General features: G+C 43.8%; 1 protein-coding gene across 1 annotated transcript in view; it reads left to right on the forward strand.

Moving 5' to 3' along the window:
* The window catches only part of SLC39A11 (solute carrier family 39 member 11), a 401,122-nt gene that overhangs the window by 23,570 nt on the left and 358,380 nt on the right, over positions 1–19,172 (forward strand). The window contains exon 3 of the mRNA XM_082271821.1: positions 18,771–18,809. Coding sequence (XP_082127947.1) covers positions 18,771–18,809 — 39 coding nt within the window. The remainder of the gene's footprint in view (positions 1–18,770; positions 18,810–19,172) is intronic.

Here is a 19,172-nt window from a genome sequence, read left to right on the forward strand (position 1 = left end):
AGGGCTGAATTCAAAGACATTTTGCTGAAATTTCATTGCAGCAACTCAAAATGGTACTCAGTAGTTTGTATGGCCCCCACATGCATGTTTTCATGCCTGACAACTTCCGGGCATGCTTCTAAGGAGACAACGGATTGTGTCCTGGGGTATTTCCTCCCAGATCTGAACCAGGGCATCATTAAGCTCCTGAACAGACAGAGGTGCAACCTGGCCATGTCGGATGGGCCAAAATATAATGCCCCAGGGTTTGGGGTCAGGCAAGTGTGGGGGCCATTCAATGGAATCCCTTCATCCTCCAGGAACTGGCTGCATACTCTTGCCACATAAGTCCCAGGAATTGTCGTGCACCAGGAGGAACCCAGGACCCACTGCACCAGCATAGGTTCTGACAAGGATCCAAGAATTTCATCCCGATACTTAATGGCCATCAGGGTGCCATTGTCTAGCCTGTAGAGGTCTGTGCGTCCCTCCATGGATTTGCCTCCCCAGACCATCACTGACCAACCACCAAACATGCTGAACGATGTTACAGGCAACATAAAGTTCTCCTTGGCTTCTTCAGACCCTTTCACGTCTGTCACATGTGCTCAGGGTGAAGCTGCTCTCATCTGTGAAAAGCACAGGGTGCCAGTGGCAGACCTGCCAATTCTGGTGTTCAATGGAAAATGCCAATCGAGCTCCACAGTACCGGAAGTGAGCACAGGGCCCATTAGAGGACTTTGGGCCCTCAGGCCATGCTCATGAAGTCTTTCTGATTTTGGTCAGAGACATTCACACCAGTGGCCTGCTGGAGGTCATGTTGTAGGGCTCTGGCAGTGCTAATCCTATTTATTTTTATATATATATATATATATATATATATATATATATATATATATATATATATATATATATATATATATTTTTTTTTTTTTTTAATATACATTGTGGGATTCATTGACATAGTTACATAGTAGGTGAGGTTGAATAAAGACAATAGTCCATCCAGTTCAACCTGTGTAGGTGTGTGTGGCTGTAATCATCTCACATACCCCTGAATGTTCTGATCCTTGAGATGTACGTCTAAGAGTCTTTTGAAAGCCACCATACTACCCGCAGAAACCACCTCTTGTAGTAGAGAATTCCACAATCTTGTAGCCCTAACAGTAAAGAACCCCCCTCGTTGCCTGAGGTTAAAACGCTTCTCCTCTAATCGCATTGTATGCCCTCCAGTCCTCATGCAAACCCTTCGACTGAATAGCTTTTTTTATAAGCTGAGATTCCCATTGAGATATTTATAAATTGCTATCATGTCCCCCCTCAGGGACATGATTTAGCATAGCATTGCACCTCTTTCTCTGGGCACAGACATTTGTTTATAAACAAAGCTCCAGCCTGCATGTAATCTCTGGGATTGGCTGACTTGATTACATGATCGGGAGCCACACTGATTGGTTCCTGATCGTTAGTTTGAGAGGCTTGAGTTGAGAGCTGTAAGCTGCTAGATTAACATGCCATTAGCCTGGCTGTCTAGCGTTTGTTTTTTCTTCAGTGTGTACTTATCCTTTAAAGTATCTGCCTTTTAACTGCTTTTTAGGTGTGTTATTAGCTGTTGATCCTTCCTGATGTTATGGTGCCCCTCGCAGGTGACATGGGCCCACCTGAGGCATAGTCTAAAGTTTAACATATGCTATTCAATCTTATTGTGCAATCTCCTTTTTAAATACAATAGGAGGACACACCTGATCCATCCATTCAATTTGTATCCCATCAGAAATGCCCATGCACTACATAGATCTAAAGAAGTTTGTACAATCGGATTGAATAGTGTATGACCAGCTTAAGTGAGAGTTGGTCTTCGCCAGAGCTCCTGACGGTGCAGATGGCCCCGGAACCCTAGTGGCCACCGGTTTTCTTTGATTCAAATTTGGCATCTGTTCTTGGCACAAATTGGGGTGGCTGAAATGGAAAGGCTACAGTGCAGAGGTCTAGGCTGGGGGTAGAGAAAGACGTCGGGTCAGAGATTAGTAAGATCCAGACAGGGGTCAATGCATGTGGCAGGACAGGGGGGGGAAAGGTCCAGGCAGGGGTTGAGGCAGGCAGAAGGCAAGAAAGTAGTAAGGTTCAGGCAGGCGGCAGAGGCAAGCAAGAGAGTAGAAAAGTCCAGGCAGGTCAAGGCAGGCATCAGGCTAAAGAGTAGTCAGGTCCAAGCAGATGGAAAGTGAGCGAGTAGTCCGATCCAGGCAATCAATATTTTCTGCAATTTTTAATCTCTTATTTCTTATTTGTTTTTTTTTTTAGTTTTCGTATCGCAAAGTCCTTTCTTGTATTAACAGAGGCATGGACTCCAAAGAGAGAGAGATATAATTTTGCCCCTGTACAAATCATTAGTAAGACCTCATCTGGAATATGCAGTTCAGTTTTGAGCACCAGTTCTTAAAAAGGATATCGGGGAACTGGAGAAAGTGCAGAGAAGGGCAACCAAACTGATAAGAGGCATGGAGGAGCTCAACTATGAGAAAAGATTAGAGGAACTGAATTTATTCTCTCTTGAGAAGAGGAGATTAAGGGGGGATATGATCAACATGTATAAATATATAAGGGGTCCATATAGTGAACTTGGTGTTGAGTTGTTCACTTTAAGATCAGCACAGAGGACAAGGGGGCACTCTTTATGCCTATAGGAAAAGAGATTTTGTCTCCAAATACGGAAAGGTTTCTTCACCGTAAGAGCTGTGAAAATGTGGAATAGTCTCCCGCCAGAGGAGGTTCTGGCCAGCTCACTAGATTGCTTTAAAAAAGGCCTGGATTCTTTCCTGGGTGTACATAATATAAATGGGTACTAATATTTATAGGTAAAGTTGATCCAGGGAATATCCGATTGCCTCTTGGGGGATCAGGAAGGAATTTTTTGCCCTGCTGTAGCAAATTGGATCATGCTTTGCTGGGGGTTTTTTTTGCCTTCCTCTGAATCAACTGCGGGTATAGGATTGTGTATATGGGATTGTATGGTTGTGTTTTCATTACTACTTTTTATTTTGTTTTTTTTTATTGGTTGAGCCAGAAGGACTTGTGTCTTTTTTCAACCTGACTAACTATGTGTGATCAATCCATTTGGTAGATTCATTACTTTATGCCTGGATTATCAGACCACTCCTGAGTGCTGTAGTTTGTCTGGGCTTGACAAGCTCATTTATTCCCATATTTATTCATTACAGTGTTGCATGACTGAGTAATTGTTATTCAAAGTGTGACAGGTCTGAGAGCTGAAAATTGGCCTGGACTGGTAATGATGGTCAGATGACGTAAAATTTAGGAAAAGGTCCGCTTTAAATCTAAATGCCCTGACTACCTTTATCCCATACATTTTTGTTTAGGTGCGGCAACTGTGAAATAAGTATTTTTTTACTTTTTTTCAGAACGCCTTCCTATATATTTGCAGATTTTGGTGTACTAATCCTTTAAGAGGAAGTCATTGACTCGCATATCGTTAAACCATTTTACCTAATAACACAAAATGATGCTGCGTGCTGGGTCTGCTCGAACGTTTCGTTATTTTTATGTTTCATCGTCCGCAGTCAGGAGTCGCTGCACAAATACTTCAATAACCGGATTATCTGCACTCAATTCAGATGTAAATTACCTCAACCAGCATTTTTACCTCGATTGGCAGGTTTAATTTCCGAAGTTGTAATCCCATTGATTGGCTACCTGCGGGCGCTGGAATTAAATTAGTATTATTATCTTCTATTTATAAAGTAGCAGATGATGCATCCTGCATGGCTGAGATGGGAATCTGCGATAGCCTGGGATTCGTTACATCCTTGTGCGTCTATAAATACTCTGGAGAGGAGGGCGAGCTAAACTGTTCCTGGATCGTAAATCGTAGGATTGACGATTTTTCCATTCCTAATTACTAATTTTTAAAGCTGAACTATGGTCTCCCCTGCTCATAAGCAATGGAAAGGTTCAAGCACCTGTTCACACCTTTCTGGTCCAGTGCGTTAACACTCATTACATGTGCAGCTATAGGGCAGCCTGTTTATTCAAATATGCTATAAAGGACCATAAAACAGACTGATACTAATCTACTGTGCATGGTGATGCACAGTAAGATGCAAATGAAGGAAAATATTCCAACCAGACCCCTGTTCTGGTGACTGTCAAGTAAGAAGGAATTTTCTCTCACCTGTTTTGTATCCAGCAATGGTTCTCACCCTCAGTCTGCCAGCACTCCCCAGCAGGTTATCGTTTCAAGATTTTCTTCCCCTTGCAGAGGTGCTTTTAAATCTGTGGTCTCTAAAATTTTCAGTAGGGGGCCACATTTTGGATTGTGGGCTGACAAAAAAAACTGTTTTATAATGGAAGTCCCCTTTACATCCGGGAGTGCCTACCGGGGTCCCCCCTGACATCCAGGAGTGCTTACCGGGGTCCCCCCTGACATCCAGGAGTGCCTCCCAGGCCCCCACCGAGATCCAGGAGTGCCTCCCAGGCCCCCACCGAGATCCAGGAGTGCCTCCCAGGGCCCCCCCCCACCGAGATCCAGGAGTGCCTCCCAGGCCCGCCCCCCAACGAGATCCAGGAGTGCCTCCCAGGGCCCCCCCCCCCTGACATCCAGGAGTGCCTCCCAGGGCCCCCCCCCTGACATCCAGGAGTGCCTCCCAGGCCCTCCCCCCCCCCCCGAGATCCAGGAGTGCCTCTCAGGCCCTCCCCCCCCCCCCGAGATCCAGGAGTGCCTCCCAGGCCCCCCCCCCACCGAGATCCAGGAGTGCCTCCCAGGGCCCCCCCACCGAGATCCAGGAGTGCCTCCCGGGCCCCCCCCCACCGAGATCCAGGAGTGCCTCCCGGGCCCCCCCCCCCACCGAGATCCAGGAGTGCCTCCCGGGCCCCCCCCCCCCACCGAGATCCAGGAGTGCTTTCCGGGCCCCCCCCCCACCGACATCCAGGAGTGCCTCCCGGGCCCCCCCCCCCACCGACATCCAGGAGTGCCTCCCGGGCCCCCCCCCCCACCGACATCCAGGAGTGCCTCCCGGGCCCCCCCCACCGACATCCAGGAGTGCCTCCCGGGCCCCCCCCACCGACATCCAGGAGTGCCTCCCGGGCCCCCCCCACCGACATCCAGGAGTGCCTCTAGGGTCTTCCTTGACATCCAGGAGTGCCTCCCAGGGTCTCCCCTGACATCCAGGAGTGCCCAGTCAGGGCCACCCCTGACATCCAGGAGTGCCCAGTCAGGGCCACCCCTGACGTCCAGGAGTGCCCAGTCAGGGCCTCCCCTGACATCCAGGAGTGCCCAGTCAGGGCCTCCCCTGACATCCAGGAGTGCCCAGTCAGGGCCTCCCCTGACATCCAGGAGTGCCCAGTCAGGGCCTCCCCTGACATCCAGGAGTGCCCAGTCAGGGCCTCCCCTGACATCCAGGAGTGCCCAGTCAGGGCCTCCCCTGACATCCAGGAGTGCCCAGTCAGGGCCTCCCCTGACATCCAGGAGTGCCCAGTCAGGGCCTCCCCTGACACCCAGGAGTGCCCAGTCAGAATCCACTCTTAGATCTAGGAGTGCCCATCAAAGCCTCCCTCACATCCTAGAGTGCCCATTAAAGGCCCATCTTACATTCAGGCATGTCCATTACGGAGATTACAGAAGGGTCATGGCTGCCTGGCTGGCAGTGAATACGTCAGTCTCCATATTACAAAACAGACCACTGAGCATCTTCACAGACCGTTGCAGCGGACTGGATAAAATCTTGTAGTGGGCCAGATGTGGCCCACGAGCTATAGTTTGGGGACCCCTGAGTTAATTCAGTATCACTAGTGTAGTACAGATGACAACTATTTTATCTAAGGGAAATTCCCAAAACTTGACCTGCTGTGGGTATTTGATGTAGGTAACTTGAAGAACCACCATTGGTCTACAGGACAGGAAACCAAGGGAAATCTTCCCAATGGGACAGAGATGACAAACAACCATCACCAAGGTTTTAACCAATCACTACACTATCCAAAACTAAAAAAACCCCAAAAAATCCCCAAAAACCTGTCTATAGATCTACTGTAAGCAGTGATACATCTTTGCATCATAGACACGCAGTACGTTGTGGTCTCTGAGGTTCCGAAGACCCAAATCTGTTGATGAACTGTACATTTATGCAGAGATCATCCTTGTGGCTTCTTCTTGTAGTTTTACCCCATGAAAATCTGAGTCGGTCCCCTCTGTCCTATCACTTTTATCTTCCAAGCCCTTGTAATGCAACCTGTCACTATAATATATTGCGCTTTATACGTGACAGGCATTCCTTTTTCGGAAAGCTTTTTATTCGAGTCACTTGCTCATTTCTTTTTTTTTTTTTTTTCTGCTGTTATATAACAGTTAAGACCCAGGCAATCCATTTTTCATGCACTAATCTTTGCTTTGTCCTTTTTTATGTAGAGGATTTAGAAAGGAGCACTTTGATCCCGTATGAGGTGCCTAATAAAGTTTTGTAACAAATATTGTATTTTTTTTTTATGGCTCTCCGTGTTTGATGTGTGGACGTCCTTGGCTACATGCTAGCATGACCAATGTTACCATCAGCAAAGGGGCTAACTGAGGGACTGCTCGGGGGGCTTTGTATTGTTCTTGAGCTTTGCAGAGAAGATGCTGTTTGTCTCTGGAAATCTCTGATCTCCGTCGTCGTGATGGAAAGTGACAAGGCTGAATGGGGACTTGATGGCAAGACAGTAATTCAGTTGACGTTGGAGACTAATTCTCTTTGTGGCACAAGGGGTTAGAAGAGGGTAGGATTGGCGGGAGTAATCTGTTAACTCCATTGCTGATACTGGAGGAGACAGTGGGCTAAATGATGCTTTAACGTAAGACAGAAAACATTTTTATATACAGGACTGCCTAAAATTTTAGGCAGGTGTGAAAAAATGTAAAGTAAGAAACATTTAAAAATCTATATTTTTATTTTTCTCAATTTATAAAATGCAAAGTGAGAGAACAGAATAAAAATCGAAATCAAACCAATATTTGGTGAGACCACCCTTTAGCTTCAAAACGGCATCAATTCTTCTAGAGCACCGCTTTTGAAGGAACTCGGCATGTAGACATGTAGGTTGTTCTATGTACATCTTGGAGATCTGTTCTTCTGAGGGTGTCGGCTTGCCTCCAATTCTTCCGTCTCTCCATGTCATCCCAAACAGACTCCCTGATGTTACATAGTTTCATAGTAGTTAAGGTTGAATAAAGACATCAGTCCATCCAGTTCAACCTGTACTGGTGTGTATGTCAGTGGCCTGATCATTTCCCATAACCCTGAATGTTGTGATCTGTGAGATGCACATCCAAGAGTCTTTTGCAGCTGCGACCAATTGTGGAAGAGAGTTCCACATTCTCACCACCCTTACAGTGAAGAACCCCTTACTCAGCTTAAGTTTACACTGCATCTCCTCTAATCTCATTGTGTGGCCACGTGTCCTCTTGCACTCCTTGGGACTAAATAGTTTTTTACCTATGCTAGGATCACCATTGAGGTATTTGTAAATCGCTATCATGTCTCCTCTCCAAGGAGAATAAATGAAGCGCGTGTAATCGCTCCTCATAATTAAGGCCCTTCAATCCCCTTTGTTGCCCTTCTTTGGACTCTTTACACTTCCAGCACATCCTTTTCTGAGGATTGGCGACCAGAACTGGACAGAATACTCCAGGTGTGGCTGGACCAGGGTTTTATAAAATGGTAGGATGTTAAGATCAGGGCTCTGTGGGGGGGGGGGGGGGGGCAAACCAGAAGTGGTCTTCATGAAATAATTGCCTTGACATGAAAACAAGGCTAAGCGACTCAACTATGCAGGAAAACAGGAACTGGGGGGCAGAAAAATGGCAGTAGGTGCTCTGGGATGAGGAGTCAAAATGCTAAATATTTGGCTGTGGCAATAGGCAGTTTGTTAGGGAAGGGCTGGAGAGCGGTACAGTAATGTGTCTGCAGCCAACTGTGAAGCGTGGTGGAGGTTCCCTGCAAGTTTGGGCTGCATTTCTGCAAATAGAGTTGGAGATCTGGTTAGGATCAAATGCAGTCAGATATTTCTCCATTACACCATACTGTCAGGGAGGCGTGTGATTTGGCTCCAAATTTTATTCTGCAGCAGGACAACCACCCCAAACATGCAGCCAATAGCATTAAGAACTATCTTCAGTATAAAGAAAAACGAGTCCTGGAAGTGATGATTTGGCCCCCACAGAGCCTTGATCTCACCAGCATGGAGTCTGTCTGGGATGACATGAAGAGACTGAAGGATTTGAGGCAGCCGACATCCACAGAAGATCTGTGCTTAGTTCTCCAATATGTACATAGAACAACCTACCTGCCGAGTTCCTTCAAAAACTGTGTACCTAGAAGAAGGCAAAGAGTGTTGCACCAAATATTAATTGTATTCGGATTTCTCTTCTGTTCATTTATTTTTCATTTTGTTAATTGATGAAAATAAACAAACACTTCTATTTCTGAAAGCGTTCCTCATTTACAGCATTTTTTTCTGACCTGCCTAAAACTTTTGCAAAGTAGCGTGTGTGTGATCTGACGAATAATCAGGGCTCTCTCTCTTTTTATATATGTGATCTGACTGGTGATCAGGGCTCTCTCCTTTAATACAGGTACATCTCATAAAATTTGAATATCTTTAAAAAGTTTATTTATTTTAGTAATTCAATTCAAAAAGTGAAACTCCGCTCTCACTCTGCTAGTCCGGTTGCCGTACAATCACCCTTTGCCGTACAATCACCCTTTGATGCGTTTCGTCACTTCAGACTTCGTCACAGGGGGTGACTGTGCGGCTCGGCAACCCGTCTTATCTCTACTCCATCGCTGGGCTGTTAACCCATTCCAAGGCACTCAGTAGAAAACGGAATGTATTGTGTTTCTAACAAGCAGCTGCAATCACTGACGGAAGCACCCTCTATCTGTCTACTCAATTAACCTGTCATGTCCCGGTTTTAAATACCAATCGATGAAGAAGAGCACAGCCCAATCATTTAAATAAAGGAATTGGAAATTTCCAATCATATCCTACTAATCAGTAGCCTTGGTATGAATTACAAACCTACATGTAAATGTCAATACAACATACAATTAATCATTAAACCATATGAATTTAAAAACTCATAACGACATATAAAAAATCATTAAAAATAAAAAATACCACATTCATCATACGCTATATGTGAGAATGTAGATGAGGGCGAAATATTCATATAAGAACATAATTCCTTTAATTTCAGATATAAATATTATATGAGAAAAAAAACACAATATTCATTTCAAATGGGAATAATAAAACCAATAGGAGAGTGAGTTACGAGTGCAAGAGACTGTGTGATAGAACTTAATAGAAGCCAATTTTTGCAGTGTCACCACTTGCAATAATAAATATTAAAAAAATATATAATGAATATATATGTAAAATGATTCACTTACATCTGTTTATTTCTAGGGCTGATTTTACATACAGTGGGTACGAAAAGTATTCAGACCCCCTTAAATGTTTCACTCTTTGTTATATTGCAGCCATTTGCTAAAATCATTTAAGTTCATTCTTCTTCCTCATGAATGTACACATAGCACCCCATACTGACAGAAAAACACAGAATTGTTGACATTGTTGCAGATTTATTAAAAAAGAAAAACTGAAATATCACATGGTCCTAAGTATTCAGACCCTTTGCTGTGACACTCATATATTTAACTCAGGTGCTTTCCATTTCTTCTGATCATCCTTGAGATGGTTCTACACCTTCATTTGAGTCCAGCTGTGTTTGATTATACTGATTGGACTTGATTAGGAAAGCCACACACCTGTCTATATAAGACCTTCCAGATCACAATGCATGTCAGAGCAAATGAGAATCATGAGGTCAAAGGAACTGCCTGAAGAGCTCAGAGACAGAATTGTGGCAAGGCACAGATCTGGCCAAGGTTACAAAAAGATTTCTGCTGCACTTAAGGTTCCTAAGAGCACAGTGGCCTCCATAATCCTCAAATGGAAGACGTTTGAGACGACCAGAACCCTTCCTAGAGCTGGCCGTCCGGCCAAACTGAGCTATCGGGGGAGAAGAGCCTTGGTGAGAGAGGTAAAGAAGAACCCAAAGATCACTGTGGCTGAGCTCCAGAGATGCAGTCAGGAGATGGGAGAAAGTTGTAAAAAGTCAACCATCACTGCAGCCCTCCACCAGTCGGGGCTTTATGGCAGAGTGGCCCGACGGAAGCCTCTCCTCAGTGTAAGACACATGAAAGCCCGCATGGAGTTTGCTAAAAAACACCTGAAGGACTCCAAGATGGTGAGAAATAAGATTCTCTGGTCTGATGAGACCAAAATAGAACTTTTTGGCCTTAATTCTAAGCGGTATGTGTGGAGAAAACCAGGCACTGCTCATCACCTGTCCAATACAGTCCCAACAGTGAAGCATGGTGGTGGCAGCATCATGCTGTGGGGGTGTTTTTCAGCTGCAGGAACAGGACGACTGGTTGCAATCGAGGGAAAGATGAATGCGGCCAAGTACAGGGATATCCTGGACAAAAACCTTCTCCAGAGTGCTCTGGACCTCAGACTGGGCCGAAGGTTTACCTTCCAACAAGACAATGACCCTAAGCACACAGCTAAAATAACGAAGGAGTGGCTTCACAACAACTCCGTGACTGTTCTTGAATGGCTAAGCCAGAGCCCTGACTTAAACCCAATTGAGCATCTCTGGAGAGACCTAAAAATGGCTGTCCACCAACGTTTACCATCCAACCTGACAGAACTGGAGAGGATCTGCAAGGAGGAATGGCAGAGGATCCCCAAATCCAGATGTGAAAGACTTGTTGCATCTTTCCCAAAAAGACTCCTGGCTGTATTAGATCAAAAGGGGGCTTCTACTAAATACTGAGCAAAGGGTCTGAATACTTAGGACCATGTGATATTTCAGTTTTTCTTTTTTAATAAATCTGCAACAATGTCAACAATTCTGTGTTTTTCTGTCAGTATGGGGTGCTATGTGTACATTCATGAGGAAGAAGAATGAACTTAAATTATTTTAGCAAATGGCTGCAATATAACAAAGAGTGAAAAATTTAAGGGGGTCTGAATACTTTTCGTACCCACTGTATATATTCATTTTATATATTTTTTTAATATTCATATCCAATGGACACTGCATTATAAATGACCAGCCTATATCATTACTATATGTGATAATCAATAACCACATCACAATAATAATGAAATATGATTCTAATATTCACTAATAAAACAATTTAAATTGAATTCAATGTTGAGACCCGCAGGCTCTATAGTATGTAATGAATATATCCATTTTGTTTCGCACTTTGACAGGTCCCTAACCCAATTAGAGCCTCTCCAAGATGGCGAAATTCTTTCTACTCTCCAAAACTGGAGGCCCCTCGGGTCTCTCCAATGACAATGTCTAAAATGTTCAGACACTCTATGATCCATGAATCCCTTGATGATATTCTGTATATGTTCATTCCCCTCTCTTTTTTAACATGTGTTTAGTGCGCCCAATGTACATCAAGTTACATGGGAATAACCCTGAGTGTTCACTGAGTGAGTGTTGAAGTGTTCATTGAGTGAGTTGATTTATTTCATACTCCCGACCAGTGGATGGTGTCTGAAATGATCTACGTCTTCTCATATTCGTTCTTACAAAATGGCAGGCCTTACACCTGCCACATGCAAGAAATCTCTTTCTACCTGGTGAAAAAAGAGGTTATGGGTGGATCTAATATCTTTTTAACCACCTTCTCCCCAAAACTGGAAGCTATCCTACATACAAAAGGAGTGTTGGATAAGACAGACCCCAAAGTTCGATCCATAAGTAGGACATGCCAACGTTTCCGATAAATATTTTTAATGTCCCTGTACCTGTTATGAAAATCAGATAGGAAGCTCCACTCTTTAGCATCATTCTGGACCCATTCTTTTTTTATTAGACACTGATTTCTAGGGATTTGTAATATACTCTGGATTTCCTGATCCAGAATATCTTCTCTATAACCCTTCTGTATGAACTTACGTTTAATTTGTTCAGATTGCTCAACATAATCATGATCAAAGGTACAATTGTGTCTAATTCGCATTAATTGTCCCAGTGGAATATTTCTAAGCCATGATGGATGATGGCCACTATTGATAGACCAGTAACTATTTCCATCCATTGCGCCTAAGCGCCAATTAAGACTGGCGCGACACGACTTTGTGGGGCGACCTGTGCTGTGCACCGCGACCACGGCTCGACTTGCACGGACTTTATATAATTGAAGCCAATGCAAGTCGCCTCCAGATCGCCCCAAAGTAGTACAGGACCCTTTTTCTAAGTCGGAGTGACTTGTGTCGCTCCTATTAGAACGGGTCCTGTACTGTTCAATGGCGAGGGACCAACCGCGACTTGTCAGGCGACCAAGTCACCTGACAAGTCGCGCTAGTGTGAATGGACCCTTAAAGGGTAACTCTACTTTAGTGGTGAAAAAAATAGCAAATAAAGATAAAACAATATAGCGTATACAATTGTGACACAAATATTATAATTGAATGTTATTAAAAATTACCTTTCCTTTTCAATCTGCAGCTGTTATAATTTTCTGAAAATGCAATGCAATATGGCCGCCTGGAGGTGTTCTGTACACAGAATGTATACTGACCACACCCCCAGAAACATCATTTCCTGCTTGTGTGATTGGCTAACCAATTTCACCATAAGTCTGCCTAAGATACAAGTCAGATTTCTACAACAAAAATGTCATTTTTGGTGAGATACTCCCAATAGGAACACGTCTAAAGGGATGCAGGCCCAGCAGCTTTCCTCATTAGAGCCCTGCAGCTACTACAGCTGAGAGATAATTATGAAACCACCCCCATTTGACCAACTCAGTACAGAGGAACAAATAATGATTACTTCAGAATAACAAAAGGTAGGAATCTGCAACAAAGTTTGTTAAAATCCCTGCAATATACAGAGATCACCCAGAGGGTAATGTGTTTTTCTCAACAAAAGTGGAGTTACGCTAAAGTATACTTTTGTAGCCAATCTCACATCCTGCCTAAAGATTACTTCATCCAAAAAGTGTATCGCATTACTGTGCCACTGGTAATTCAATTTTGTTATTCTTATTGTCATTCAAATGATCCATAAAATACCTCAAGCTATCCTCCGAGCCCTTTCAGATGAATACAATGTCATCAATGAAGCGTTTATAATATTTTAACTCGGGTCTTGATGAATTAAAAAAACAATTTATCTTCCCATTCTGCCATCAAGATATTAGCTAGGCTAGGGGCAAATTTAGCCCCCATCGCAACACCGTTTTTTTTTTTTTTTGGCTATAGAATTCTCCCCGATACCAAAAATAATTATGAGATAAACAAAAATCCAGTGCTTTCTGCAAAAACACTTTTTGGGAATGAGGGATATCATCCCCCCTACCTAATGCCCAATTTAATGCAAGTAATGCATCATTGTGTTAAATGATGATATACAATGAAGACACATCAGCCGTGGCCAAAAATACAGATGCATCTCCATTGATCTTAATATATCTTTAATGGAACACAGTAAATTCTTTGTATTCCCTCAAAAATGCAGTGGTACTAACAACACTAGGCTGGAGGAATTTATCTAAATATTCTCCCAATCTGGCTGACCCTATACCATTGACTATAGGTCGTGCTGGCTGACATTTATAATTTTTATGTATTTTGGGCAGTGTATAAATAATAGGGATTCTACATGCACTTGATAATATGTTTTTTCCTGCTTTGTTATAGCATGGGTGCTATACCCAAAGACTATCAAGGACTTTAATTCGGTTTTGAATCATATAGTGGGGTACTTTTGATAATTTTACATAAGTAGCCTGATCTGTTGACATGTCCACCAACTGTTGATGGCAAAGCTCCCTATCTAGGATCACCACTCCTCCACCCTTATCAGCTGGTCTTATTATAATATCCTTTCTACTCTCTAGACTATTCACTACTTCTTTTTATATGTCTATTTCTCAAGTCTTTTTTTAGGTCTAAGTCCCCTTTTTCACTTGCGGACCATTCAGATCCGCCTGTCAGTTTTTCAGGCGGATCTGAACGGATGCCCCATGCATCTCTATGGGGCATCGGATGTCAGCGGAGACATGTCCGCTGACATCCGATCCGTCAAATCCGGACAGATGGAAACCCTATTTTCCATCCGTCCAGCGGATCGGATGGGATCGGATAAGAACGGACAGGCGGTCCGTTGTCTTACGATTCCCCCATAGAGAACAGCGGGGACCTGACAGCTCTGTCTCCGCACACGGCGCGGAGACAGAGCTGCCCTCCACCTGCTCAGCGGGGGGATTGGCGAATCGATCCCCCGCTGAGAAAAATGGAGTCCGCCGACGGACCGGCGTGTGTGAAAGGGGCCTTAGTTCTAAATCCTTAAGAACTAGTTGTTTAAAAACTTCCACATGATGATTGTTACTCAAGGGTGGGTTAAAAGTAGACTTATTACGAAGGCCGCTATCAATCATACCACTGGTTACACCTGAATTGCTAATGGAGGTATTAGGGTTATTAAAGTATTTTTTCAAATTTAACTTTATAATATATTTATGTGTATCTATATAAAATTTAAATTTATTAATAGGTCTTTTCGGCACACACTTAAGGCCCTGATTTAGAATGCGTAGTTCTTTTTTAGTTTACGCCACCTTACTCATATTAAAAATGCCTTGATTTAATGTTCTCTCCTGCGTTCTTTTGTATTGGACCCTTCTGTCTTCTCTACACCCTCTTCTTGTCTTAATTCTACCACCGCTCGTCTCCTTTCTCCTTGATGATTTTGAATATATGGGCAATTTCATCCTCTGCCCCTCCCTCTCCCTAAAAAAAGGAGGGCAATAGGGGTGTTTTGGATATTCATCATCGCCCACATTGTCACTTAGAACCTGATATGGATTGTAAGTTTGAGTAGGCTCAAGATCATATTGATTATGTCAACCATAGGCTGTATAGGGAGTGTGGGGTTTGTTACCTTGAGGGTGGTAAATCTTTCTATGTCCCTTATGTGGGTGTTGTGTGGAATTCCCCCTAGGATGATCTGTACCCAGCGTGAAGGTGCTGAGATCAATAGGGACCAGGTTGTGTGTCCATAACATATGTTTAATGCCTATGATTACATTTTAACATGTGACTGGATTGTAGTTAATTTTAAGAAATGCTTTAGTATGTAACTATATTACACAAGTGGAGCCTTTCTTTTTTCATATACCCTCATGGAGTGATAAGTGCCACAAGAGGGGTCGAGGAGCAAACAGGCTGACTAAGGGATCTTGTAATATCGTTCATAACTTAAGCGTTTTTGCCGAACCATGAGAAGGGGGGGCAATATTATTTGGTGGGTTACCATCCGATGGGAGTGGGAAATTATGATAACACACAACGGTGGTGTAGTTTTGTGTTGATTTTAATTAATTTTAATCGGTTTTTCACTGGGATTCACCAGTTTTTTTGGATTTCTTTGGATTTCCTATTTTATCATCGCCATATGGACAATTTATTGGGCAATTACACCATCATTTGTTTCTCTATGCTTTAGTTTGCTTATTTTTCTATTGTATGATCTATTCTTCTTGATACAGACATCAAGTCTGGGAGTTGTTTAATATTTGAATCACTAATTTCCTTATTTCAGTGGTTGTTTGCGCTACTGGTGATACACGTGTATGTGTGGTTTCATATGTCCGTATTTCACTAATATAAAGATAAATCATTTCAGAAATGTTTCCACCTTTTGTATAAAGTTTTTGATCACTATTAGCCTAGAAAAGGTGTAGGTTTTGCCATCGTCCCTCAAGGATTTGTATGTGGGGGTTGGTACCTCAAGCCAAGTTGGATGGGACTTTTTAGGCAAGTAGAAATATTTCAGAAGATATCAGTTTATAAAAACGAAGAATATTTAATATCTTAAATATGATACAGGTAAGTACATAGTTGTGAATGTTTGGGTGATGGACCCAAGTGAAGGAGTGTCCAAAGTCAGAAAGTTATGTGACATATGTGAAATCCTTTGTGACTTATGAGTCTTTGTGATCTATTGAGTCTGCCACTGGCACCCTGTGCTTTTCACAGGTTCACCCTGAGCACATGTGACAAATATGAAAGGGTCTGGAGAAGCCGCGGAGAACGTTATGCTACCTGTAACATCGTTCAGCATGGCGGGTTTGGTGGTGGGTCAGTGATGATCTGGGGAGGCAAATCCATGGAGGGGCACACAGACCTCTACAGGCTAGACAATGGCTCCCTGACTGTCATTTGTTGTCGGGATCAACTCCTTGGACCCATTGTCAGACCCTATGCTGGTGCAGTGGTCCTGAGTTCCTCCTGGTGCATGACAGTGCTCAGCCTTAAGTGGCGAGAGTATGCAGCCAGTTCCTGGAGGATGAAGGAATTGATACCATTGAATGCCCCCACGCTCGCCTGACATAAATCCAATATAACATCTCTGGGACATTATGTTTTGGTCCAGCCGACGCTGCCAGGTTGCACCTCAGTCTGTTCAGGACCTCAGTGATGCCCTGGATCAATTCTGGGAGGAAATACCTCAGGATACCATCCGTGGTCTCATTAGGAGCATGCACCAACATTGTCAGGCATGCATACAAGCACATGGGGGCCATACAAACTACTGAGTTGCTGCAATGAAATTTCAGCAAAATGGACTTAGCCCGCTGCATAATTTTTTCACTTTGATTTTTGAAAAGACTTCGAATTCAGCCCTCTGTAGGGGGATCATTTTCATTTCCATCAAACAGGATGGCATCTTTTTGTTCCTAACACATTACCCAGTCCATACCAGTATAAATATCCAGCATGATATTTTACCCTGTTGAGATCTGATGTGTTTTCAAAGTGATCTTTACATTTTTTGAGCAGTGTATATGTAGGACATTCTGAAGGACTGGCATTCAGCCTGCCACGGTGCATCAGTGTTTCAAGATTTGAGGCTCCTGGTATCCGGGTTGAATTCTGGAAGGGGTAGCTGCAATTTTGGTGAAGGAAGAGGGGATTAGCAATGACACGAATCCCGGATAGAGCTGGAGAGCCGGCGTTTTTAGCAATATTCACATTCAGCCAAATCCTTCCCTCTGAGCAAAGCGAATCCTAATTCTGACTTTGCAGCTTAGCGAGTCCGCATTATCGCATGCAGCTTATTTAAAGGCTCGCTAATCTCTGCTATCTCACTTGATGTTCAATTTTTGGTTCTAGGAATTGTACCATATGTCCTTATACAAGAAGAAGTTGTACTGTGATAAGACAGATGTGATTACTTTACTTTACTTTTCTTCTGACCAAAGCGTCTTATAGTTAGGAGTGTTTTTCTTTTTTTTTCATCATTTGCAATATAAAAAGTAAAGAATGCATGGTCATTTGGGACCATGTTTCATCTTAAACCCTAGTGCCATATCCAGCCTGTCTGGTCAGGGGGTGCAGTAAAGAAAAGTCAGGGGCACAATGTCAACACTGTATGTGAGTCACTGGCTGTCTGTCACAACCTGGGAAACACTAGTATGTATTAAACTGTCATTAGATTGGGGTGATTAAACTGAACCTGTGCCCTCTTATATCATTTGTTCCTATCAAAGTCCTCCTCTACATCAGGCCTCCTTATCATAGTCCTTCTTTACATTACAGTGCCCCCCTTACATCAACGATTCCCATCAGAGTGCCCCCCTTACTTTAACTATTCCTATCAGAGTGCCCCTTTGCATCAATGATTCCCATCAGAGTGCTCCCCCTTACATTAGGTGTCCCCATCAGTGCCCCCCCCTTACATTAGGTGTCCCCATCAGTGCCCCCCCTTACATTAGGTTTCCCCATCACAGTGCCCCCCCCCCTACATTAGGTTTCCCCATCACAGTGCCCCCCTACATTAGGTGTCCCCATCAGCGTGCCCCCCCCCTTGCATTAGGTGTCCCCATCAGAGTGCCCCCCCTTGCATAAGGTGTCCCCATCAGAGTGCCCCCCTTACACAAGGTGTCCCCATCAGAGTGCCCCCCTTACATTAGGTGTCCCCATCAGAGTGCCCCCCCTTCTTACATTAGGTGTCCCCATCAGAGTGCCCCCCTTACATTAGGTGTCCCCATCAGAGTGCCCCCCTTCTTACATTAGGTGTCCCCATCAGAGTGTTCCCCCCTTACATTAGGTGTCCCCATCAGAGTGCTCCCCCCTTATATTAGGTGTCCCCACCTTATGTAACCACCCCAGCACCCGCCTAGGTTCAGTCCTGTTATGCCCACCTTCAGAACACCCCCCTTCCCCAATTATCTAAAAAAGCCGGAAGTGACGGTGCGGGCCGCGGTCGCCGAGGAAGGAAGTGGAAGGAAGGTGAGTATATTTTCTTCTATATCAAGGTAAGTGACCAAAAAAAAAAAAAAATTGGGAGCATCCATTTCTTTTTCAGGTGGCCCTTGGCAAGCAGATGGCCCAAAATTGATTTTTTCGATTTTGAGGCCGGAACTCAGCTTTAAATGCACACAAATGCATGTGCATGAACAGTCTCTCAGAATGTGCGCTCATTAAGAATACATTACGGTTGCCTGTTTGACTCCTGGTTTGGTCCTCTGTGTGACCGCTTTACTGTTGCGGAGGCATTCGTTCTGTTGTAAACTTCCTTAACAGAGAACGATGTTGAGTGGCCTATTGTTTCCCTTAATGCACTGTGCTAAATGCCGGAAAATAAATATTTCAACATGCAAAAATAAAATCTGTTTTTTCCTTTTTGCCCTTCACAGAGACGGATCTTGGATGGCAGTTTGGGGTTTGCCGCTGGGGTGAGTGTTTTAACTCTTAATCATTTTGGAATAGTCTGTACCATGTCGCGGTACTAAGACTTGTTAGATAATACCATGCTTTTGTTTTTCCATTTGTTGATTCCTGACCCCCCCCCCCCGCCCCCCCCCCAACATGTGAAGGATTGTGTTCCAACTTCCACTGCAGGCTCCCTGTAAGAGTTGCTCCGTCACGCATTGTTCTGTCATTCTTCCTAATATATAATGTCATTGACTTCCCATTACCAGAGAATAGAAAGTGATGTTATAGCCCTGAGATTCTGAGAAGAGATTTGAATGTCTCATGACATCCTCCTCCTCGCTCAGATTTGGGAGAAACATTTTGTTGAAAACATTTTCTCCCTG

This window comes from Pelophylax lessonae (genome assembly GCF_965119305.1).
Source record: "Pelophylax lessonae genome assembly, chromosome: 11".
NCBI classification, from domain to species: domain Eukaryota; kingdom Metazoa; phylum Chordata; class Amphibia; order Anura; family Ranidae; genus Pelophylax; species Pelophylax lessonae.